The sequence below is a fragment of the Trichoplusia ni genome, chromosome 10 (assembly GCF_003590095.1).
Source record: "Trichoplusia ni isolate ovarian cell line Hi5 chromosome 10, tn1, whole genome shotgun sequence".
NCBI classification, from domain to species: Eukaryota; Metazoa; Arthropoda; class Insecta; order Lepidoptera; family Noctuidae; genus Trichoplusia; species Trichoplusia ni.
Genome location: NC_039487.1, coordinates 13,361,672 through 13,380,780, shown reverse-complemented (window position 1 = coordinate 13,380,780; position 19,109 = coordinate 13,361,672). Strand labels below are relative to the sequence as shown.

At 39.1% G+C, this 19,109-nt stretch overlaps 1 protein-coding gene across 1 annotated transcript in view; it reads left to right on the top strand.

Moving 5' to 3' along the window:
* The window catches only part of LOC113498231 (talin-1-like), a 69,004-nt gene extending 50,044 nt beyond the window's left edge, over positions 1-18,960 (top strand). Inside the window, exons 65-97 of the mRNA XM_026878169.1 lie at positions 543-656; positions 907-996; positions 1,321-1,449; positions 1,975-2,093; positions 2,453-2,585; positions 2,992-3,149; positions 3,636-3,768; positions 4,085-4,203; positions 4,696-4,861; positions 5,676-5,768; positions 6,234-6,308; positions 6,684-6,846; positions 7,295-7,407; positions 7,646-7,774; positions 8,313-8,489; positions 8,847-8,992; positions 9,689-9,823; positions 10,309-10,357; positions 10,463-10,491; positions 10,659-10,761; positions 10,982-11,091; positions 11,532-11,662; positions 12,318-12,454; positions 12,722-12,787; positions 14,056-14,167; positions 14,520-14,604; positions 15,142-15,307; positions 15,762-15,848; positions 15,937-16,057; positions 16,888-17,000; positions 17,411-17,501; positions 17,983-18,047; positions 18,760-18,960. Of these exons, the coding sequence (XP_026733970.1) occupies positions 543-656; positions 907-996; positions 1,321-1,449; positions 1,975-2,093; positions 2,453-2,585; positions 2,992-3,149; positions 3,636-3,768; positions 4,085-4,203; positions 4,696-4,861; positions 5,676-5,768; positions 6,234-6,308; positions 6,684-6,846; positions 7,295-7,407; positions 7,646-7,774; positions 8,313-8,489; positions 8,847-8,992; positions 9,689-9,823; positions 10,309-10,357; positions 10,463-10,491; positions 10,659-10,761; positions 10,982-11,091; positions 11,532-11,662; positions 12,318-12,454; positions 12,722-12,787; positions 14,056-14,167; positions 14,520-14,604; positions 15,142-15,307; positions 15,762-15,848; positions 15,937-16,057; positions 16,888-17,000; positions 17,411-17,501; positions 17,983-18,047; positions 18,760-18,858 (3,756 nt within the window). The 3' untranslated portion in view covers positions 18,859-18,960. The remainder of the gene's footprint in view (positions 1-542; positions 657-906; positions 997-1,320; positions 1,450-1,974; positions 2,094-2,452; positions 2,586-2,991; positions 3,150-3,635; positions 3,769-4,084; positions 4,204-4,695; positions 4,862-5,675; positions 5,769-6,233; positions 6,309-6,683; positions 6,847-7,294; positions 7,408-7,645; positions 7,775-8,312; positions 8,490-8,846; positions 8,993-9,688; positions 9,824-10,308; positions 10,358-10,462; positions 10,492-10,658; positions 10,762-10,981; positions 11,092-11,531; positions 11,663-12,317; positions 12,455-12,721; positions 12,788-14,055; positions 14,168-14,519; positions 14,605-15,141; positions 15,308-15,761; positions 15,849-15,936; positions 16,058-16,887; positions 17,001-17,410; positions 17,502-17,982; positions 18,048-18,759) is intronic.
* The last annotated feature ends 149 nt before the right edge of the window (positions 18,961-19,109 follow it).

Below are 19,109 nucleotides of genomic sequence, written 5' to 3'. Positions count from 1 at the left end.
CGCGGCGGGATCGCGAGTCGAACTCGATTAAGGACTCCAGTTGGGTCCGAAACTAGTCGGGCTACCCCGATAAATACGCGTGAGTAAACCGTTACATCATTTAATAATGAATTATTTTATAACTGTTTACTCGAACGTATTTTTCGGGTATTCCCGACTTGGTTTCGATCCATCAGCGTCTTTAAATGATTGTGACTTCTAACTAAATTTTAATGTAACTGTTAAAATCATGTTACGTGTTGAGCAAGTGCTTTAGAAACCAGTATGTACTTACTAATATTATAAATGTGAATGTAAGTTTGTTACGCTTTCTCGAGAAAAATACTTGAAACTTTTGTACGCATGTTCTTTGAAAGATTAGAAGTAACATAGCTTTGTTATACTCGACTTAAAAAACAGGATTATGCTTTACAGCGATAACCCACGCGGGTGGACACGCGGTCCAACGCTAGTAGAATAATAAAATCATAAATTATTTAACAGATTTTATTTTGGGAACACGACACAATTACAGCAGATTTTAATACACGATTTTCTCCCAGGACAAAGAAAAGAGGGAGCAGATGGAAATAGCAGTCCAGGACCTGCAGATGACGCTGCTGCAGACCAGGCCGTCCCGGGTGGGACAGGAGAGGAACAATATCGTGGACTTTAGGGTATGTTGGTAACACTTAATGGGTTATACTAAAATTTGTTAAACAAAAGTAAAGCTTATGCTTTGAGTATATGGTTCATATTCCAATGACAACAGTTATAAAAATGCCCTTATAACAAATATTCTTTTACTGACAAAAAGCTATCTGACTTCAAGTCAGTGTCAAAACTTTATACGTGAGTTATTTGAATGACAGAGACTGTATCAGATTTGGTACTTGACTTGTATAGTGTTTTTTTTTACTTTCACAGGACTTCCTCCAAGATCTGGTGAAGGAATCCGATGATCTTCAGGAATCAGTCAAACAACATGAAGGTTTGGCTGGCAAGAGAACTGCTGAGGTAAACAAAAACAATTTGACATTTGGAAATTATTTAAAAAGTACAGTAAAATGATTTGTAATATGTTTGCAGCAGCTTTAAAAAAGAAATACCGGTATTTGTTTTAAATATAGGTAAAGTTGTATTACTCAAAATTTTAACACCTTTTTTAATGAGCGAATTTCAAAGTTTAAAAAAACATTGATTTCCTTTTTCCCAAATTACAAGAGAAAGGTCATTGATATCTAAATTATTTTCGTTTATTTCCTTTATCACATACCATTCGACTCCATTGTAATTAAACTACCAGGAAAACAGTGAATAGTTCATTTATTCCTTCCCCAGGACATTAATCTCCTGTGCAGCAAGATCAGTGAGGACGCGAACAAGCTGATGTTCCCCGAGCAGGCCAGCGGCGAAGTCACTGTACTCACCAGCGTCGACGATGTAGCGGACATCGACCATTTCGGACAGGTGTGCTTTAATATCTAGTAAATTGTTGTATATGTACTTAAAAATATAACGACTGGTCACTACGTTGTATTTCCAGAAATTGCGTTCAACATCAAGATATTTTTCCAATATAGGACTTTTTGAATGTCGCAAAATATAGGTAGAGATAGCTTTCCTTATCGCCCGGCGCAACAAACTCCACTATACAGCATGCTGAATTCAAAACAATTTCTAAATTAGGATATCAAACTACTGCGCTAATACACAATACAAGTGTTTAACGAATGCTGTTATAGCTTAGATACCATATTCCTGCGTGACTCATTACTTTCTTTGCGTATTGGAAATTATCAAAATGTTTCACTTCAGCCTATCGAAGCACACTGCTGGACATAGATCTAACCCAAGCTACGCTACGACATCTTGTGCACCGTCTTTAGCATTTCACCTGAACCAGCCATCTTTTAAAATATTTACTAAAACAAAAATATTGTGTCTTAAACTTTATCAGCACCAAAAGTCATTTAAAGATTTGCCTTTTCCCAGGAGTGCGATGTCCTGGTGAAGGAGATCAACTCAGCCATCCAGGGCATCCAGGATCAGAAGACGAGGGAGGTCCTCCGGGCGAAGGCTCTGCCGCTCACTGAGAGCTGCCACCTGTTGCGGTGAGTTATACTGTACTGTACATTGTAGACTGTATTGCAGATATCATAACAAACAAAAAAGAAAGAAGGTCAACAGTCATATTATTAGGTGTACTATTTTTAAAGAATGCATCGTTTTACTACTGGAGTGCCCGATTAGTTTCGGACCCAAAACTCATAATAATGAATCAGTCTCACGATAATTACTACAAAAATCTTCAATTTTTGTTTTCAAATTTGTACTTTTTGCCTTTATTTTTACGGAAGTACGAGAGTCTGATTGGCACTGAACCGTTTTTATTAAGGTGTAAAAGCCTTCATTTTTAAGCGACTTAAAAAAAAGAGGTTCTCAGTTTGAACTTAAAACCATCGTATCTCAGTTTCGCCACCAACTGCCACATATCGGCGACGAAGACAGCCGCCTTCGACGAGGTGCTTCGGGAGCTAGACAACTTCGAGGAGGCCGTCATTCAGCCCATCATCAAGGATGTCATGATGAAGAAGGAGAAAAAGGTACGGAAATTAGTGTTTTGAGATTGAAATTTAAAATTCTTTAGTGAGTGAAGTGGAAAGTCATGCTTATTAAGTTTATTTAGAAAATATTGAGCAAGTAAAAAATCTGGTAATATACATCCACAATCTATAACCTTAACTTTCACTTTTTAATCTTTTAACTAGACTAAGGTGTTTCGACAAGTTAATCCGTCTGCCGTCATATATCATATATTTTTCTTGATATTGTCCTGTCTAAGGCTCTAGACAGACAGACCAACTACAATCCAACTGCAAATTGCATTCCGATTGTATACCGACGGAAATTGAAATGCAATCAGATTGCAAGTTTTGTTTGCAGTCGAGTCAATTGCTCGTGTCTATCTAGTCCTCTATGTCGAGTCTAACAGCAGTTCACCCTCCCCAGAGCGGCTCCCCCCCCGCCTGGAGCGCGCGGGCGCGGCGCGGCAGTGCGGGGCTGGTGCTGGCGGCGCGCGCGGCGGCGGCGGGCCGCCCGCACGACCTGTGTCGCGCGCTCACGCACTACGCCGCCGAGACCGCCAGGGAGGCCGCGCAGCGGGACACGTGGGTAGCCTCATACACACAGTACACACCCAATTAAAAACATCTGAAGCAATCATCTTCTACCCTGGTTGAGTAGTCGTTAAGCCATTGGCAAAACACCTGAGCAACCATACCAGTCTATATATTGTCCATCTATGTGAAAGTAGATATGATCAATAAAATGAAATCTTAACATACTAAGGAAATGCATTCTTAAGCAAATACTGTTTTTTTTTTAGTTTAAATTTCACACGTATTCCACTTAATATAACGTGCTTCTTCAAAATCTGGTAATATACAACAAAAAATTAGATCCACCCTCACATTTTTTAATCACGTAACAAATTCTATAACCAAAACTTATTTTGAGTATTGATTTTTAAATACAGTTCTTCCATTTCATGCACAGAATCGACCATTAAAATGTAACCGAGAGCCACTTATGGAGTTTAACATGTAGAATGTCAATGTATCTCATATCACCTTGTATGGTCCATGTCCCTGCAGCTGGAGTACCCTGGAGACCCACATGAACCAGGTCCTAACTCAGGTGCACGACGTGACGAGCGCGTCCTGCCTGCGGCTCGCCAACTGGGACCCGCGCTACTCCAGCGAGTTCACCTCGCATTCGATACTCAAGGTAATGGCCCATAGCTGGGCAAAAGGACAAAACTTAATTGGCCCGTTGGTCTGGCCTGTGGCCCTGACTGCTACGCCATCGTAGGTTCGATTTTCAACCAGGACAAATGTTAGTGTTTTTCCTGCGGCAGTGGATATTGTTATCTATATGATGTATGTTTTTCAATTGTCTACTCGTAATACAAGCTTTACTTAGTTTGAGACTAGATGGCGTTATGTGAAAGTTGTGGAATATAACAAAACCGCGACACCTTCAAATCGACTTACACATTGTTCCTTTGTTGTTTCAATGTCTTCAAAACCCTATTTATTCGCAGAACCTGAACGACCTGGATTACAAGTTCAGTAGCAAGAAGTTGAAGACTCCAGTGTTGAATGACGAGGATATTGACAAGTTGTTACTGTGTCAGAGGCACAAGGTGCAGGGAACGCAGAGGTAAGTACTGAAGTACTTAATACTATGAGCTGACTTTGTAATGGAACTTAGAGACATTTTTGGGCAAGTCGAATTTTCACCGATAAATATTTTTTTTAGTAATTCCAACTTAAAAGTGGCTCACTGCTAGGCATAACTCTATTTCCTGTGTAGAAGGTTTGAGTATTCATAGCAGCCTGGGTCCTCACCCGGCTGTGTACTTGGTTTGAATAGTTTTTATTTAGTTACCTTATAAAGTTGGTTTAATTCTAATGATTGAGATGTTTATATTTACTTATTAAACCTTATAGTTTTTAAATAACACTGTCTTATTTTATCACATATATGCTGCTCATCATTTTCTACTTCAATTTATATTAATTGGTGACAAAGTATTCAATATTCTAAATAGTTTTGACTTACAAAAAGACTATCACTAATGTCACAAATATACTTGATAGTCTACCAAACATTATATTCCACCAAAACCTTACCTCCAATACGTCACGACAGCCAGCTGCAGGCCAAGCTCCAGCAGCTGTCGACGCAGCTGGGCTCGCTGAGCGGCGGCGTGCTGCTGAGCGTGAGGACGCCGGACTCGCTCGGCCGCAGCCTGCACGCCGCCGCTGAGGTCGCCGCGCAGCTAGCTGACACCGCTCGCGGGCTGAAGGATCAGGCTGTGAGGATATAGGAATAAAATTAATGATCTGATATATAAAAAGACTAGCTGCTGCCCGCGACTTCGTCCGCGTGGTTAGAAGATATAAGTTATAATTTATACCTGCCTTCTATCTATCTTGTAGGATTCAGTCAGCGTTTGCAATGTAAGCGCAAAAAATGTGTTTTTTTACGACCTCCCATTAGAAACCTCAAATATTGTAGCCTATGTGTTATTCTGATGTATAAGCTATATTGTGGTAAAGTTTCATTCAAATCCATTCAGTAGTTTTTACGTGAAAGAGTAACAAACATCCATACATCCATACTTACAAACTTTCGCCTGTATAATAGTAGTAGGATAACTGACTGATGAAAGGTGATTGACTGACTGACAATGGGAGCCCAAACTATTGGGGCTGGGACTGTGAAAACTGGCTTGCAGGTCCCTTTTCTACTGTAAGAGAGTTAAGAAAGAATATTTGGAAATTCATCCCCGAAAGTGAAAAAAAGGGTCAAAATTTTGTCTAAAAACCGTCATTTTTGAAAATTGGTAATCAACAAATGCAACCCTTTACCCAATTATGACATTTCTTCAACGTTCGTTAACTTCCATAGAAACTGCTCGAATGTATGGTGAACGAAGTCACGTGACTTATCAAAGGAAATGTCGTGTTCATGTATTTGAGCAGATTGTAAAAATGTCACTTGGCTAGAAATAGTTTTAGGCAAATCCAATGAACTTATCCCGCTTAACATATTCAAAACATTTCATTCCTTTCTATCCATGACACTCAGATCACGCGAGCCTATAGTATTTTATCTCCATTCTCCAGAAACCAGCGCAATGCACGAAGATCGAGGATGCTGCGCATGAGATGTGCCTCGCGACCTACACCCTGATGAAGACTGCGGAAGTCATTTGTCAGGTAAGTTGTATTCAACAACGATTTGTGGATCATAATCCTAAATAACGTTACATAACTTTGCTCTAGAAGATGACTTAAATTTGTTCATCATCGTCATCCTAGCCTTTTCCCAACTATGTTGGGGTCGGCTTCCAGTCTAACCGGATGGTTAGACTGGAAGCCGACCCTACTGGCTAGGTACCTGTGTTTTACAACTCAGTCAACTGGGTTTTCACTTTCTAGCTTCTGACTACCCGTAACGACTGTCAAAGAATGTAAATAACAGCTGGGACCCACAATTTAACTTCCGAAACACGGATTAATACGTTATGTCGTAGACGGTCACCAATCCACAGACCGACCGATTCAAGTGTAGATTAACCTGTGATTGATTAATTTGTTCAGTTTTACTTTTGCCATGAATATTTAAAATAAGAACAATTGTTATTCTATATTGTTGGTTTTTATGTTTCAATTATCTTATAGAATCCGAACCACCACAACGCTCGCAGGAGACTGTTAGATGCTTGCCATCATCTCAACGATACCATCAATCAATTGGTAAGCTTATACTTTTGTTTTTTGATTTGAGTTCATATTTTCGAAATATATTTAAATGTGCCACGATCTTGTGTACGCAAGGACGCGTCATCTTTTCCACAGGATTCAAGAGACTTCGCAAAATTGATAGAGCTGGTCTCGTTTATACCAGTTCTTATATTTAGGCAAAGCATTATGGTTTGCTTTACCTAAATATAAGAATGTTGCTGAAAATTACCTTAATGGTGATTCAAGTATGTTCCTTGCGGCGCCACCTTGTTTTTTTTTTTTACAATAATTCACAGACACACACAGACATTTCAGTGTCCAAATATTATAATCACGTAATTCCCTTTGTTTTGCAGTAATCTTATCATAATATTTCATGCTCCTTAGGTACGCAGTGTGAACCCAACCAACAGAGTATCCCAGGAATGCAGCGAGCTACACCGTAGCCTGCAGCTACAGCGTAGCATGCTACAGGCTACGCCGCAGCCCTGTGGCGCGTTGCCCTACGACCACTGCCTCGATACTCTGCAGTCGCAGAGGGAGGTGCTACGTAAGTGTACACCAACATTGGTTACAAATTTTGGCTCAGATATTGGATCAATCGTTGCTCGAAGCATGCGGTCGAGTTTTATGTATAGTTTCCTTTTGATAAAGTCTCGTGTAGCATCAAAGTTTGACTATAACCAAGCAAGGTTTGAAAATGTCCTAGTTACTTAGTCTCTGTGCATCTGTCCGCGTGATCTTATAAAGTGACGACCTAGAAACTTCACCCAATGAATAAATAACTTCCAGTCGTGTCACGTTATTTCGTCTCTAGACGATACATGTCATAATGTATCCAAAAAAAAAAAAATAAGTTAGGTCTACCATAGAAAAGAAGAAGACTAAAAATAGTAGAAATCATATCAAACATGGTTAATTAAATTTTAAATCCAAAGGTTTTTTTTTCCTTCATTATTTATGGTCCTAAACACTATATCTCCCATATTCTCTTATAGTAAAAATGAACAGCGATCAAGCCATGTCTCGCGAGGAATTCCTGAAGAGCATGCATTACGTGGGCTCAGCTGTTAACAACAGCACAGACTGCGCGGCACACGCTGCTTACCTGGTGAGTACCGACCAGTGTTAAAAGGTCTCTCAACATTAAGAACAAACATGAGCTTTAATGTCTTGATAAATTGGTTGTATTTGGTGATTTATCCAGTATAGTTAGAGCTCTGAAAGTTAAATTAATGTAAGGGTTTGAATGTCTTGGTAAATTGGTTTAATCCTGGAAAAGCAGCTTTATGGATTCTTAAGAAAGTCAGGGAACGCCGTTGGTGGTAATATTATATTCATTTCCACAGGTATCAGTATCAGAAAAGGACGCATCGATTGGAAAGCAAGGCATCGTAGATGTTCCGAAGCTGTCCAAGTCCGTGCAGGCCGCACAAGACTCGTGTGTGTCCATCATCATCGCTAATAACGAGGAGCTGGTAATTATCAAAGCCTTATCATCATCAATATTATCAGCTTTGTGTATCCCACAGCTGGGCATTGAACTCCTTTAGTTTATGTATTATCCTACCAAAATGAAAAGCGAGAAAGTTGCATATTTGTTACCGTTTCACGCAAAAGCTACTGGACGGATATGCACGATACTTGATATACACTGATAATACCTAGATTAAAACAGGATAGTTTTTTCCCAATTTAATATTCCTATGGGATACTTTTCAATTTTTTGCGGGTGGAGCCGCTGGCAACAACTAGTTCTTTACAATTATGGATGCTATTTGCATTGCATTTGAAGACTCCGTTCGCCTATTAAGTATCGCAATTTTTTTTTTTTTTGAGCTCATTTTCAATGACGAATCTTTCTTATGTGTTACGTCACGTCTCGTCTACAAACTACTTGTCCCGTTTCTTAATATAAACTGTTATATTGTAAATGTAATTTGAACTTAAATTACGTGTCACGTCACATCCCACATTTTACTGCATAATTTATGATCATCTGGATGCAATCTTTAGATCTATGAAGAACAGAAGACTCTAGAAGGTCAAGTGGAGGAGCTCCTGTCCAACCTAGAGAGCGCGCATGAGCTGACCAGGTCTGCAGACCTCAAGCTCATGCTGAAGAAGAGCGCGGAGGATGTGCAGTTCTCCGCCAAAGCTTACTATAATATCGCCAAGCAGGATAAACCAAAGGTTTGTTTAACATTCAGGGCTTTTTTATGGGCCATGTTGCCTGAAAATAAAAATTGAATTGATTCATTAATTAAAATTAAATCTAACCCTTTCTTCCGCTTAATCCAAGAAAAATTAAGTCAGTTAATTTAGTAAGTTTCGAAAAGATATTTTGTCCTCCCTTATAAATGCCGATTTGTTGATGTTATTTTTGTCTTTGTAACCCGTTTTATTTTAAGGATTGACTAGCTTTTTTTAGGTAAGTCGCTTATAGGGTATCTTAAAATTACCGCGGTGTGTTCAATCACGTTATACATTAAATTTGATAACCCTCACCCCAGCTATTTCGTAACATCATCTTCCAACTACCCTGTGCAGGACGTGAAGATGTCTCTCATAATGAGCCTGTTGGACGACATCTCCAGCGCTGGGCATCTGCTGGAACATCCTGACCTGGTCCCCATCGCGGCCGAGCTGAAGCCAGACACTCATGAGCACTGCCAGGAGGTCACGAAGAGCTCGCTGTAAGTACTTATGAGATACTTTTATGGTTAATCTTGGTTTGTACTAGACTATTCAAGTTGGTACTGTTGTCCAGACGTTCCCGCAATACAATATAACATTATTTTTCCAGTGACCGTCTTGTAGTTTATTGTATAATGATGGACACGTATTTTTTGTCCCACAAACATAAATTGACCAAATTACAGTGAATGAAACTTACGCGTGACGTCACGATTGAGTATAAATTTTACCATATCGCTACGTCACAAGCCTCTTCTCCTAAACTTTAAAGTACTTAATCTTTGTAGATTTTAGTTTTGTCTGAAAAAGATAAAAATACGTTTCAATTATCTAACTGAGGGACTAATTAGATTTTTTACTTTTTATACCCAGTCATCATCCCTGTTATGTGTGTTTATGTTGGTTACCTCTTACACGAAAACGGCACAATTGATTTCGATAAAATTAGCATGGAGGTAGCTGATTCATTAGATTAATACATATTCATACATTTTATCCGACTGTTTAACACGAGGTTACTGTTTTTTTTGGCTATAAACGACATCCAGATTGGCGAAGGCGCGACCAATAGCTAGCACTTGATATAAACATAGTATAATACTTTTTCCTAACCCAACACGGGTCTAATCGTGACGTACCTCATGATATTGAATATACCCGTTGGGTATCTTAATGAAATCTTAATTTTATCCCAGTGAGCTGTTGAAAAACACGGAGGATCTGATCAAGGAGGTGAAGACATCAGAACAGCCCGAGGTCATGAAATGGGTGGTGTTCAACAAGAGAAGGGATGTGTTGGAGTCCTACGATGTATTGCTCAAGATTGTCAAGTTAGTAAACAATTAAATTGTTAATTCTTTAATTAACAAGCTATTGACTGCACGGATAGCCGAGTGGTTGAGGTCACCACGCCAAAACCTCTGAGCGCGTCATATCGTAGGATTTGATTCCCGCGTAGGACAAGCATTTGTGTGATCTACGAATGCTTGTTCTGAGTCTGGGTGTCTTTGTGCATGTGACTTGAATGTTTGTGAAACCCACCGCGACTCAAGGATTAAACTCCTTTCTGCGGGAGTTGTTTATAAATAAAAAAAAATACAGTTAGGCTTATTTAGTGAAATAAACATATACACATAAACAATTAGGAAACTTGGTAAAAGTTTTGTATAAAGAATAATATTTGTAAATGAAATCAGAGATTAAAGAGTAAACTTAAGTTCTTAGAAAAAAATTAGTTAGTACTCTATTGATTATTCATTATTTCTGTTTTATATATTATGTGTTGATACGTTTTAACTTATAAAATGTGTTACAGGACTGTCGGTCAGCAAGCTAAACTTTTGCAAGCGACTGAAGAACCAGAGGTAAGATAATTATGTATTATGTTTAAATACGCTTACATTTTTGTTTCTTATTTATAGACACTAAGTTAAGTAATGTTTTAATTTTTATTTTGCTAATTGTTCCAGGAGGAAAAGAAGAGTTACGTGCAAAAACAGTAAGTGTTGTCTTTCTCTTTTAGTATAGAGGGGGGGGGGGGGCTTGTACACTACTAACATTTTGTTTTATGTTTTGTTTTCCGTATTAAACTAGTGTTTCCAACCCGTTTCGAGGGTTCTGAGTGGAGATATTTGACCAAAAATTTCATTTATATTTGAAATTCAGATTCGAGACAGCGTCCAGGTGGCTGTCGAAACCAATAACCAAAGCTGAGGTCAAGACGAACGGACAACAAGCTGTACGGAACCTTATAGAGGTTGCTAATAAGGTGAATAATAAAATAAAGATTAATACTTCTTAGTCTTAAAGTAATATTAACTTATTAGTGGATGTGGAAGACACCGATGCCGCTCGACATCGTTGTCGCGCTTTCACAACACACTTTAAGGCGTAGTAAAACCTCTATTTATATTATTTAAATTATTCTACTGACATATTTTCCCCAATCACTATTACGTATAGTTAATACTACGTTTCTCGATCTTAAGGTATCTGAAGACCTGAAAGGCGCTGACAAGGATGACATGAAGCATATGGTGATGGAAACGGAACAGCTGCTGACCGAGTGCTGCAAGAAGTACGACCATGAGCAGTACAGGTTAGGGAACAGTCTATATTGCGATTTTATGTTCCCGAGAAATCATTTTACATTTGTAGCGGACGGGCCCGCGGGCAACAGCCAACATGTACAAATATAGACAGGAAATAAAAACCTTTTTTCCGGGGTAATACGCCATCAACTTAAACCTACGCCGCAGACACGACGTGGGTACATATCAGAATTTTGGCGCCTAAAAACACCCCGGGTCTCTTCAACTGCATGAGCCAGAGACACAGGGGATCGCTCCCGCATTTTCTGCGCTACTCTGGCTAAACTGAAAACTACTGTGAAAAAGACGCAAAGACCAGCCGAATGTTTTAATTACATCTTAGTTTTTTTTTATAATCAATTCAGAATTGACTGAAAAAACAATGACATGGGTGATCTTTGAAAAATTACCCTGTAAAATGTTATATGTTGTATCTCTTCATAACCAGTGTCCTGCTGGAGCGAATCCGCGACGTAAAGAAGGCTATCGAGCGCGGCGTGGTGACGCGCGTCGTCGAGGACTTCATGGAGGCGGAGGCGCCGCTGCAGGACCTGCACCTGCTGGCTGAACACGAGCCTGGTGGGTACACGGGGGTCTGGGAGTATAGACCTGCCTGCGATCGCGTTTCCGTGGTCGCAGGTGCTAGGAAAGGTTGAAGCTCTCCAGTAGTTTTAAACCGATTTTAAGTAAGAGTCTTCTTTTTTAAGTTAGAGGCATAACTCTCCGCCTTTCCTAAGAAACTGCATGGAGATTTCCAAGTGTAAGAAAAGTGTTTAGACCGCCATTGTCGAAGTTTTTTTGCCTTCCCTAAGACGAGGGAAGTCCTTCGGCATTTCCATCGGGGAACAAAAAAATGGTATTGCGGTCGGAGCTTAAATTACAAATTTGTATTACACATGTACAAACAAAAACACATGTACATTGTTGATCCTGGTTTACAGGAATTGCAATTATGGGTGATAAAAGATGTTTGGCGGGCTTGCCACCTAAATGTCTAGTAGTCCTATTGCAGTTAGTTCAATTCCAAACCGTGCAGTTCTAACGACTGCAAACTACGACTACTTATTGCAGTCGTAGTTTCTGTATTCACACTACTTTGAAGTCGAAAAGCTCTTGATGACCCATGCGAAAAGATATATATTATAAGGGTCCCACTCGTATATTGTCACTTTAGTTACATCAATCAATAGTCACAAAATAACAACATGTTGATCCAATGTTTTCCTACCATCAGACGAAACGAAACGCAAGTTCATTCTTGAGAAGAAGATAGCTGAGCTCCTGGCGCAGCTCGGGCGCGTCACGAAGACTGCGCGCCTCATCGCAGACACGGACGAGAGAGGCCGCGGGATCACACAGTGCAGCCAACAGGTACAACTGTCGATATTATTGCATCTGTCTTTGTAAACGCCGACACAAAAAAGCTGTGTTATAAGTTTGATGTGTTCTAAAAAGAAGCATCAATCTAATCCGAAGTGATGTGGTAACAAACTTAAAAAAGTACAGACGAATTGAAGTCCTTTTTTTCTTTTTGGAAGTCGATTGTCCCTTGTTGTCCACCCTTGAACACGACGGCTTTATACCTACTTATTTGTGTTTTGAGTTCACAATATTAAAATATTGCTTTTCCTATCTAAGGCTGAGTTGCTGGCTCCGATGTTAGTAAAAGCTGCGCAGCAGAGAGTGGCCGCACCAGACGATAAGGTAAGTGCAATTGTTAGAAAAAGATACTATTGTATTAGAAAAGAGTTTTAAACCTAAATTTAAACCTTATAAAAATAAACAATATGTACGTCCTACTGTTAGGCAAATGCCTCTTTCCATATAGGGAAGGGTTGAGCTTTTATCACCACGCTAGCTCACTGCGGGTTGGTGATTTCAAATTCTAGTATTTGCAATCCAGGTTTCCACCACTTCTCAGTAGTGTCTTAGAATCACTACATAGTATAAAACAAAGTCGCTTTTTCTGTCATGTGTCATGTTGTATGTCGCTATGAACGCTTAAATCTTTAAAACTACGCAACGGATTTTGATGCGGTTTTCAACAATAGATAGAGCAATTCTTGAGGAAGGTTTTAGTGTATAATAAGTTTAGGTTTTGTGTAAACTGACAATATTACAACGATATTAGTTAAACATATCGGAAAAAATTAAGCCATTCGAGAGCTTTCCTCGAGAACGCTGCCAAAACCTTTTGAGTTACAACAAAACTATGTATGGCGGGTTTGTACCTCTTTAATAAATCTACAAAAAAGTCCGCGGTGGTATATGTCTATCTTCCAAGGATAACCCTCAATAACCATTTTTATGTGTTTTCTTAATACAGTAAAATTATGGGTTATTTACGAACCTATTTTTAACAATACAGTATTAATCCTTATCCAAATAAATAAGTTAGATATATTATACATCTAATATAGAACAAAATTGCCTTTTACACTACACCAAAAAAGTGAATAGGTAATGAGTTATCGTAATATTAAAATCTCCGCGCGAGAAATTAAAAATCGATGAAACGTAGCGAAGATATCGTTGGCATCTATATACTAATATACTTATCTATACTAATATATAAAGCTGAAGAGTTTGTTTGTTTGTTTGTTTGAACGCGCTAATCTCAGGAACTACTGGTTCGATTTGAAAAATTCTTTTTGTGTTGAATAGACCATTTATCACGGAAGGCTATAGGCTATATAACATCACGCTGCGACTAATAGGAGCGAAGATACAATGGAAAATGTAGTAAAATCGGGGAAAATTCTAACCACGTGGACGAAGTCGCGGGCAACAGCTAGTTACTAATAAAGTACAAATAAGTTTGAAAAAAAAACACACGGGTACTTTGCCTGCGTATCGAACCTGCACCTCATGCATATAAATCCATGCATTGAACTGGAAGGATACTACCAGAATCAAAACCTATTTTTTCAATTCTGTTCAAATGCCATTTATTTAAGTGTCTCGTTTTTCAGGCGGCTATAGAGAAATACCAGGAGCTACTAGCTCAGTATGCAGAGTCGTTGTCCAAGATTCGAGACCTGTGCGATCAGTCCGTGGATCCCATGGACTTCGTACAAACTGCTGGTACGTAAATTAATTACTAGATATTATTTTTCTTTTTGTGGTGTTTAAATTCAAATACTGAAAGCTGAAAATTATGGACTAAATAATGTCGATCGAGAAATAAAACGAATTCGACTCAACGAAAACAGTAGTGGCAGATAATTAATTTCACGTGTCTACTCTATCTAAGGATAGGTATCTTCTTATATAGTTTGAAACAGCGTTGACCTCTCACTCTACCCAGGCAGAATAAGGTTACTTCTACTTAGCTTACTTGGATCAAGTTCTGAATGTAACTTTCAACCCGAAAAAGTATAAAATCATATTAAAATGTCAATCAAGCTTAATGCAATATTATTATTCTCGTGTGCAGGTGAAACTATGCAGCGCATGCGCGACGAGTCCAAGACCCACAACGACCCCATGAAGTGCGCGCACACGTCTGCCGCCATCACCAAGTAAGTCACTCTGCTATGATTCCGAACAAAGAAACATCTCCATAAAGAAGAGCATTTGTAGATCACACATGTATGGAGTCGCGGGGATCGAAGTCACGACTAATCGCACACTGTCTAAACTTGAAAAAAAACTTGCAAGTTTTCTATTGAATGTAGGGATGTATGTTTTTAACGTATAGATGCCTGTTAAACACTATTAAGCACACGACCACTAAGAGACTAATCTAATTTTTGTTTGTCGGAGCAGAATTTTAAAGAATCAAATCTGTGTTTTCGAAGACCAAATATTCGTAAATCCATTGTCTGAAAACCTAATTTTATACAAATCTTGTATTGTATTGATATCAAACTATATATTTTGGTCTTCCAGTTATTGTTATTGGCCTCAAACATATATGCGTACATCTGCTTTTTGAACTTCCAATTTCGGCATCCAAATCCCGGATTTTAAAAGTCTTAATTACGATATTTATTTGGTGGTTCCTGTTCTCTTTACGTCTAACATGACTTAAGCTGTGACTTCTTGTCCCTACCCAGACTAGCAAACCGCGTGATCCACGTGGGCCTGTCGTCCCCGTCGGCCCGCGCGGACCCCGAGCTGCAGCGCTCGCTGGCGGCGGCGCAGGCGCAGCTGCAGGCGGCCGCGCCCGCGCCCGGCGCCCGCGCCAGCCGCCTGCCCGACTGGAAGGATACCACTGCCAAGGTACCTACAAGGTGCTCTCCGTCATAATCAGAAGGAAGTGATACCAATTTGTGTGCAAGGGATCCTCAAGCGATAGTGGCTTTATCCAAGGTCAAAGAGAGTTCTAAATATAATCTTGGAACGCCACTGTATATGAGCTTTTCAAATATTGTCTAAAAACTATATCATTACATTAATTCTACTCCAATACTTTTAAATATAATGCTTTGTTTGAGTGATGATTATGGTCAATCCTCGTCATCATCATTCTAGCCTTTTTCTCAACTTTGTTGGGGTCGACTTCTAGTCTAACGGAATTCAATTAAGTATCAGTGTTTTACAAGAAGCGACTGCCTATCTGACCTTCTCAACCCAGCTACTTGGGCAACACGATTATGGCGATTTTAACTTTATAACACATTGCTGCATAATATGACAAACATTTATAATTGCTTATTTCTATCTTTATCATCAGATCTTGCAAGCCACTGATGAAGTGGAATCCTTGCTTGGTGGAGACTCCATCTTCAAGCAGCAACCGGAACCAAACCAACCTATTTATGTAAGTTCGTGACGCAAATTACACCTAAAAATCACTTTAAAATAATAAAAAGATGTTTCATAATGTTTTTGTCACCTATATATTACAGAACGAAGCTCTGAACCTGCACGTGGCGATCCGCGACTGGTCGTCACGTGACAACGAGATCGTGGCCGTCGCCAAGCGGATGGCCGTGCTCATGGCCAAGCTCTCCAACTACATGAACAACGGTAAGGCTCAAACACACACATAGGAATAATATTTATTTGACTGCGACTGTTACTGTGCGCGGGATATGTTTTAAAAAGAAAAAAGACTATTAGTTTGCGTGGCACATGAAGAAGCTGATTGACAATCTCTTTCGTATGTTACAAAATAAAATAGAGATTGCTTTTTGTCTACGAAATATCATGCTTTTGCCGGGCACCCAAAGTTACAAAAGTGACGTAATTAAGGTTGAGTGTACTGTCTGAAATATTGTAAGACACCACCGATTCACGCTGAAGGAAATATACCAAATATTGTAATCTGTAGTGAGTTAACGTGACCGCGTGGTGATGATATGATCCTGGGGAATAAGGTATAATATAATAATAAGGATAGTAAGCAGGAGCTTGTGGCTAAGCTATAACCGCAGAAGTGAAACGATGACAGGTTAAGCTATGCTTGACGCTGTTGGTCCGTAGATGGGTGACCATCTTTGTCATAAAGAGTTCCTCCGTGTTTCGGAAGGCACGTTAAATTGTGGGTCCCGGCTGTTATTCTTACATCTTTGACAGTCGTTACAGGTAGTCAGAAGCTTGAAAGTCTGACAACCAGTCTAACCAAGGGGTATCGTGTCGCCCAGGTAACTGGGTTGAGTAGGTTAGATAGGCAGTCGCTCCTTTTAAAACACTGGTACTTTGCTGAAACCGGTTAGACTGGTAGCCGACCCCAACATAGTTGGGAAAAGGCTAGGCCAATGATGAAAAATGAATAAGGATAGTAAGCACTCACTCAGAGCTGTTCACATGATCTATCAGACAATATCTTTATACTTTCACCATCTCTCTCCCCACAGACAAGCAGCGCGAGGTCCTGGCGACCTCGAAGTCCATCGTGCAGGAGTCGCACGAGGTGGCGCGCCTCGCCAAGAAACTGGCGCACGAGTGTACCGACCACAGGATCAAGACGGTAACTATACACGAGATAGTATATAATGAAGGCTTGTGTGTGAGTGAGTGTATGTGTTGGGGGGTTTGAATGAAAACAAAAATATATATTCATATCGGTCCAGTCGTTAAGGTGCAGTTCAGTGGCGATAATACATACAGTATGTTGGAAAATCCCTGTCCGATCCTTGAAGTGACTATCCAGATGTCCTAAAAAATATATTATTAATGTAACATCAAAATGTATTTCTTGAACAAAGCTTTAACAAAAATTGTATTATTATTACCCTGAATTTTAGGAAATTTCTTTAGATTAATATAAAACCCAAAACGTAAACAACAAAAGTAAAACAGCGAAAATTTTCTAAATTATAATTATTATGAGATTTTCTAAATAAATCTCCTGTATTTTTTTCATATTTAATTTTCTAGAACTTGCTACAAACGTGTCAGCGGATCCCGACCATCAGCGGTCAACTGAAGATGTTGACCACCGTCAAAGGGTTCTCTCTCGGAAGACATGGTAACTAGATATATTTTATACCTCACTTATATTGAAAGTCCTTGTTTGATTCACGAGTGCTAGACTTGAGTGGGTTTTTCAGTGCATGTGACTTGAATGTTTGTAAAATCATCGCGACACAAGGATAAGATCGCGAAACATCTTAGTCCCGAATCGCATTTTTTTTAACTCGGAAATGTAATCCTAATCTCATAATATAAAAGTTAGTCTGGCTGTCCATTTTCCGCTATGCATTGACGTCTTGTCAGCTAAAACGAAACTAATTAAATATAATTAATATAATGAAAAAAAATGTTAAAGACCATAAAAAATATGAACAAGAAAAACACTGTCAATTAAATATTTCAAGTAAGTTTATAATTATGTTAATGTTATATTTTAGATCTCATTTCTAGTAAAACACTGTCCTAGTTCATATCATAAGTTTAACCATATCCTAAACTTAAATGAAATAATTGATCATTATTTCATGTATCCACAGGGACACAGGAAGATAAGGAGGCGATGGACATGCTTGTAGGGAATGCTCAGAGTTTAATGTTGAGTGTAAGTAATTAAGTATTATTTAAGTAAAGTTTTATCCAGAGCAAACTGCAACTGAACAAGTTGATCGAACATTTGATACGGTCGGTATATGGATGGGTGACCCATCTATGTTATGACGAGTTCCTCCGTGCTTCGGAAGACACGTTTAATTTTGGGGTCCACAGTATTAATACATTATGCAAAGTCGTTACTTGTAGTCATATGGAAAATCCTCAGTAGGTACTTATTTTTACCACCTATCCAATTTTATAGTTTGTTTGACCGGCTCAGTTTCGTATTAGATTACAGTTTGAATTCCAACATCAGGCCGACAAAAGGGGTCGGCTTCCAGTCTAACCGGATTCAGCTAGGTACCAGTGTTTAACAAAGAGCGACTGTAGGTATGTCTAACCTCCAACCCAGTCACCTGGGCAACACGGTACCCTTGGTTAGACTGATTGTCGGACTTTCAAGCTTCTGACTACTCGTAACGACTGTCAAAGATGTATGAATCACAGCCCGAACTACAAAACACGGAGAAACTCGTTATAACAAAAATTGTTCCCATCTTCGGACCGACCGTGTCAAGCATAGCCTAACCTGCGATCGATCAACTTGTGTAGTTATCACCTAGCCACGACCTCCTCTCGAGTTAGTGACGTGTTATGAAGTTTAAGCTTGTGTTATTCTATTAATTTAAAACACCATGAACACATTTTATTTGTTAAATTAGATTCAAGACGTAGTGAAGGTCGCAGCGAGTGCGTCAGTCAAGATTATGTCCCAACGCGGCCCGAGAATGAAGTGGGTGCGACGCAAGACATCCTACTAACCGCTGGACATACAGTCCTTATTTACATAATGCATTTACCAAAGTTAACACTGAAGTTTTATTTTTGTAAGCGTATTCTTGTATCAATAAATAATGAAAGTATTGAGTTTTTTTCTTTTAGTGCTAGAACTTTTTCCTTAATTTTATCCGAGAGTCAAAATTTCAATAATTGCGGGCATTTCTTTCTGTTTTTGGGTACATTTAATTATTCTTGAAGATATTCCAATTATTTCGCTTATTAAATAATAAAG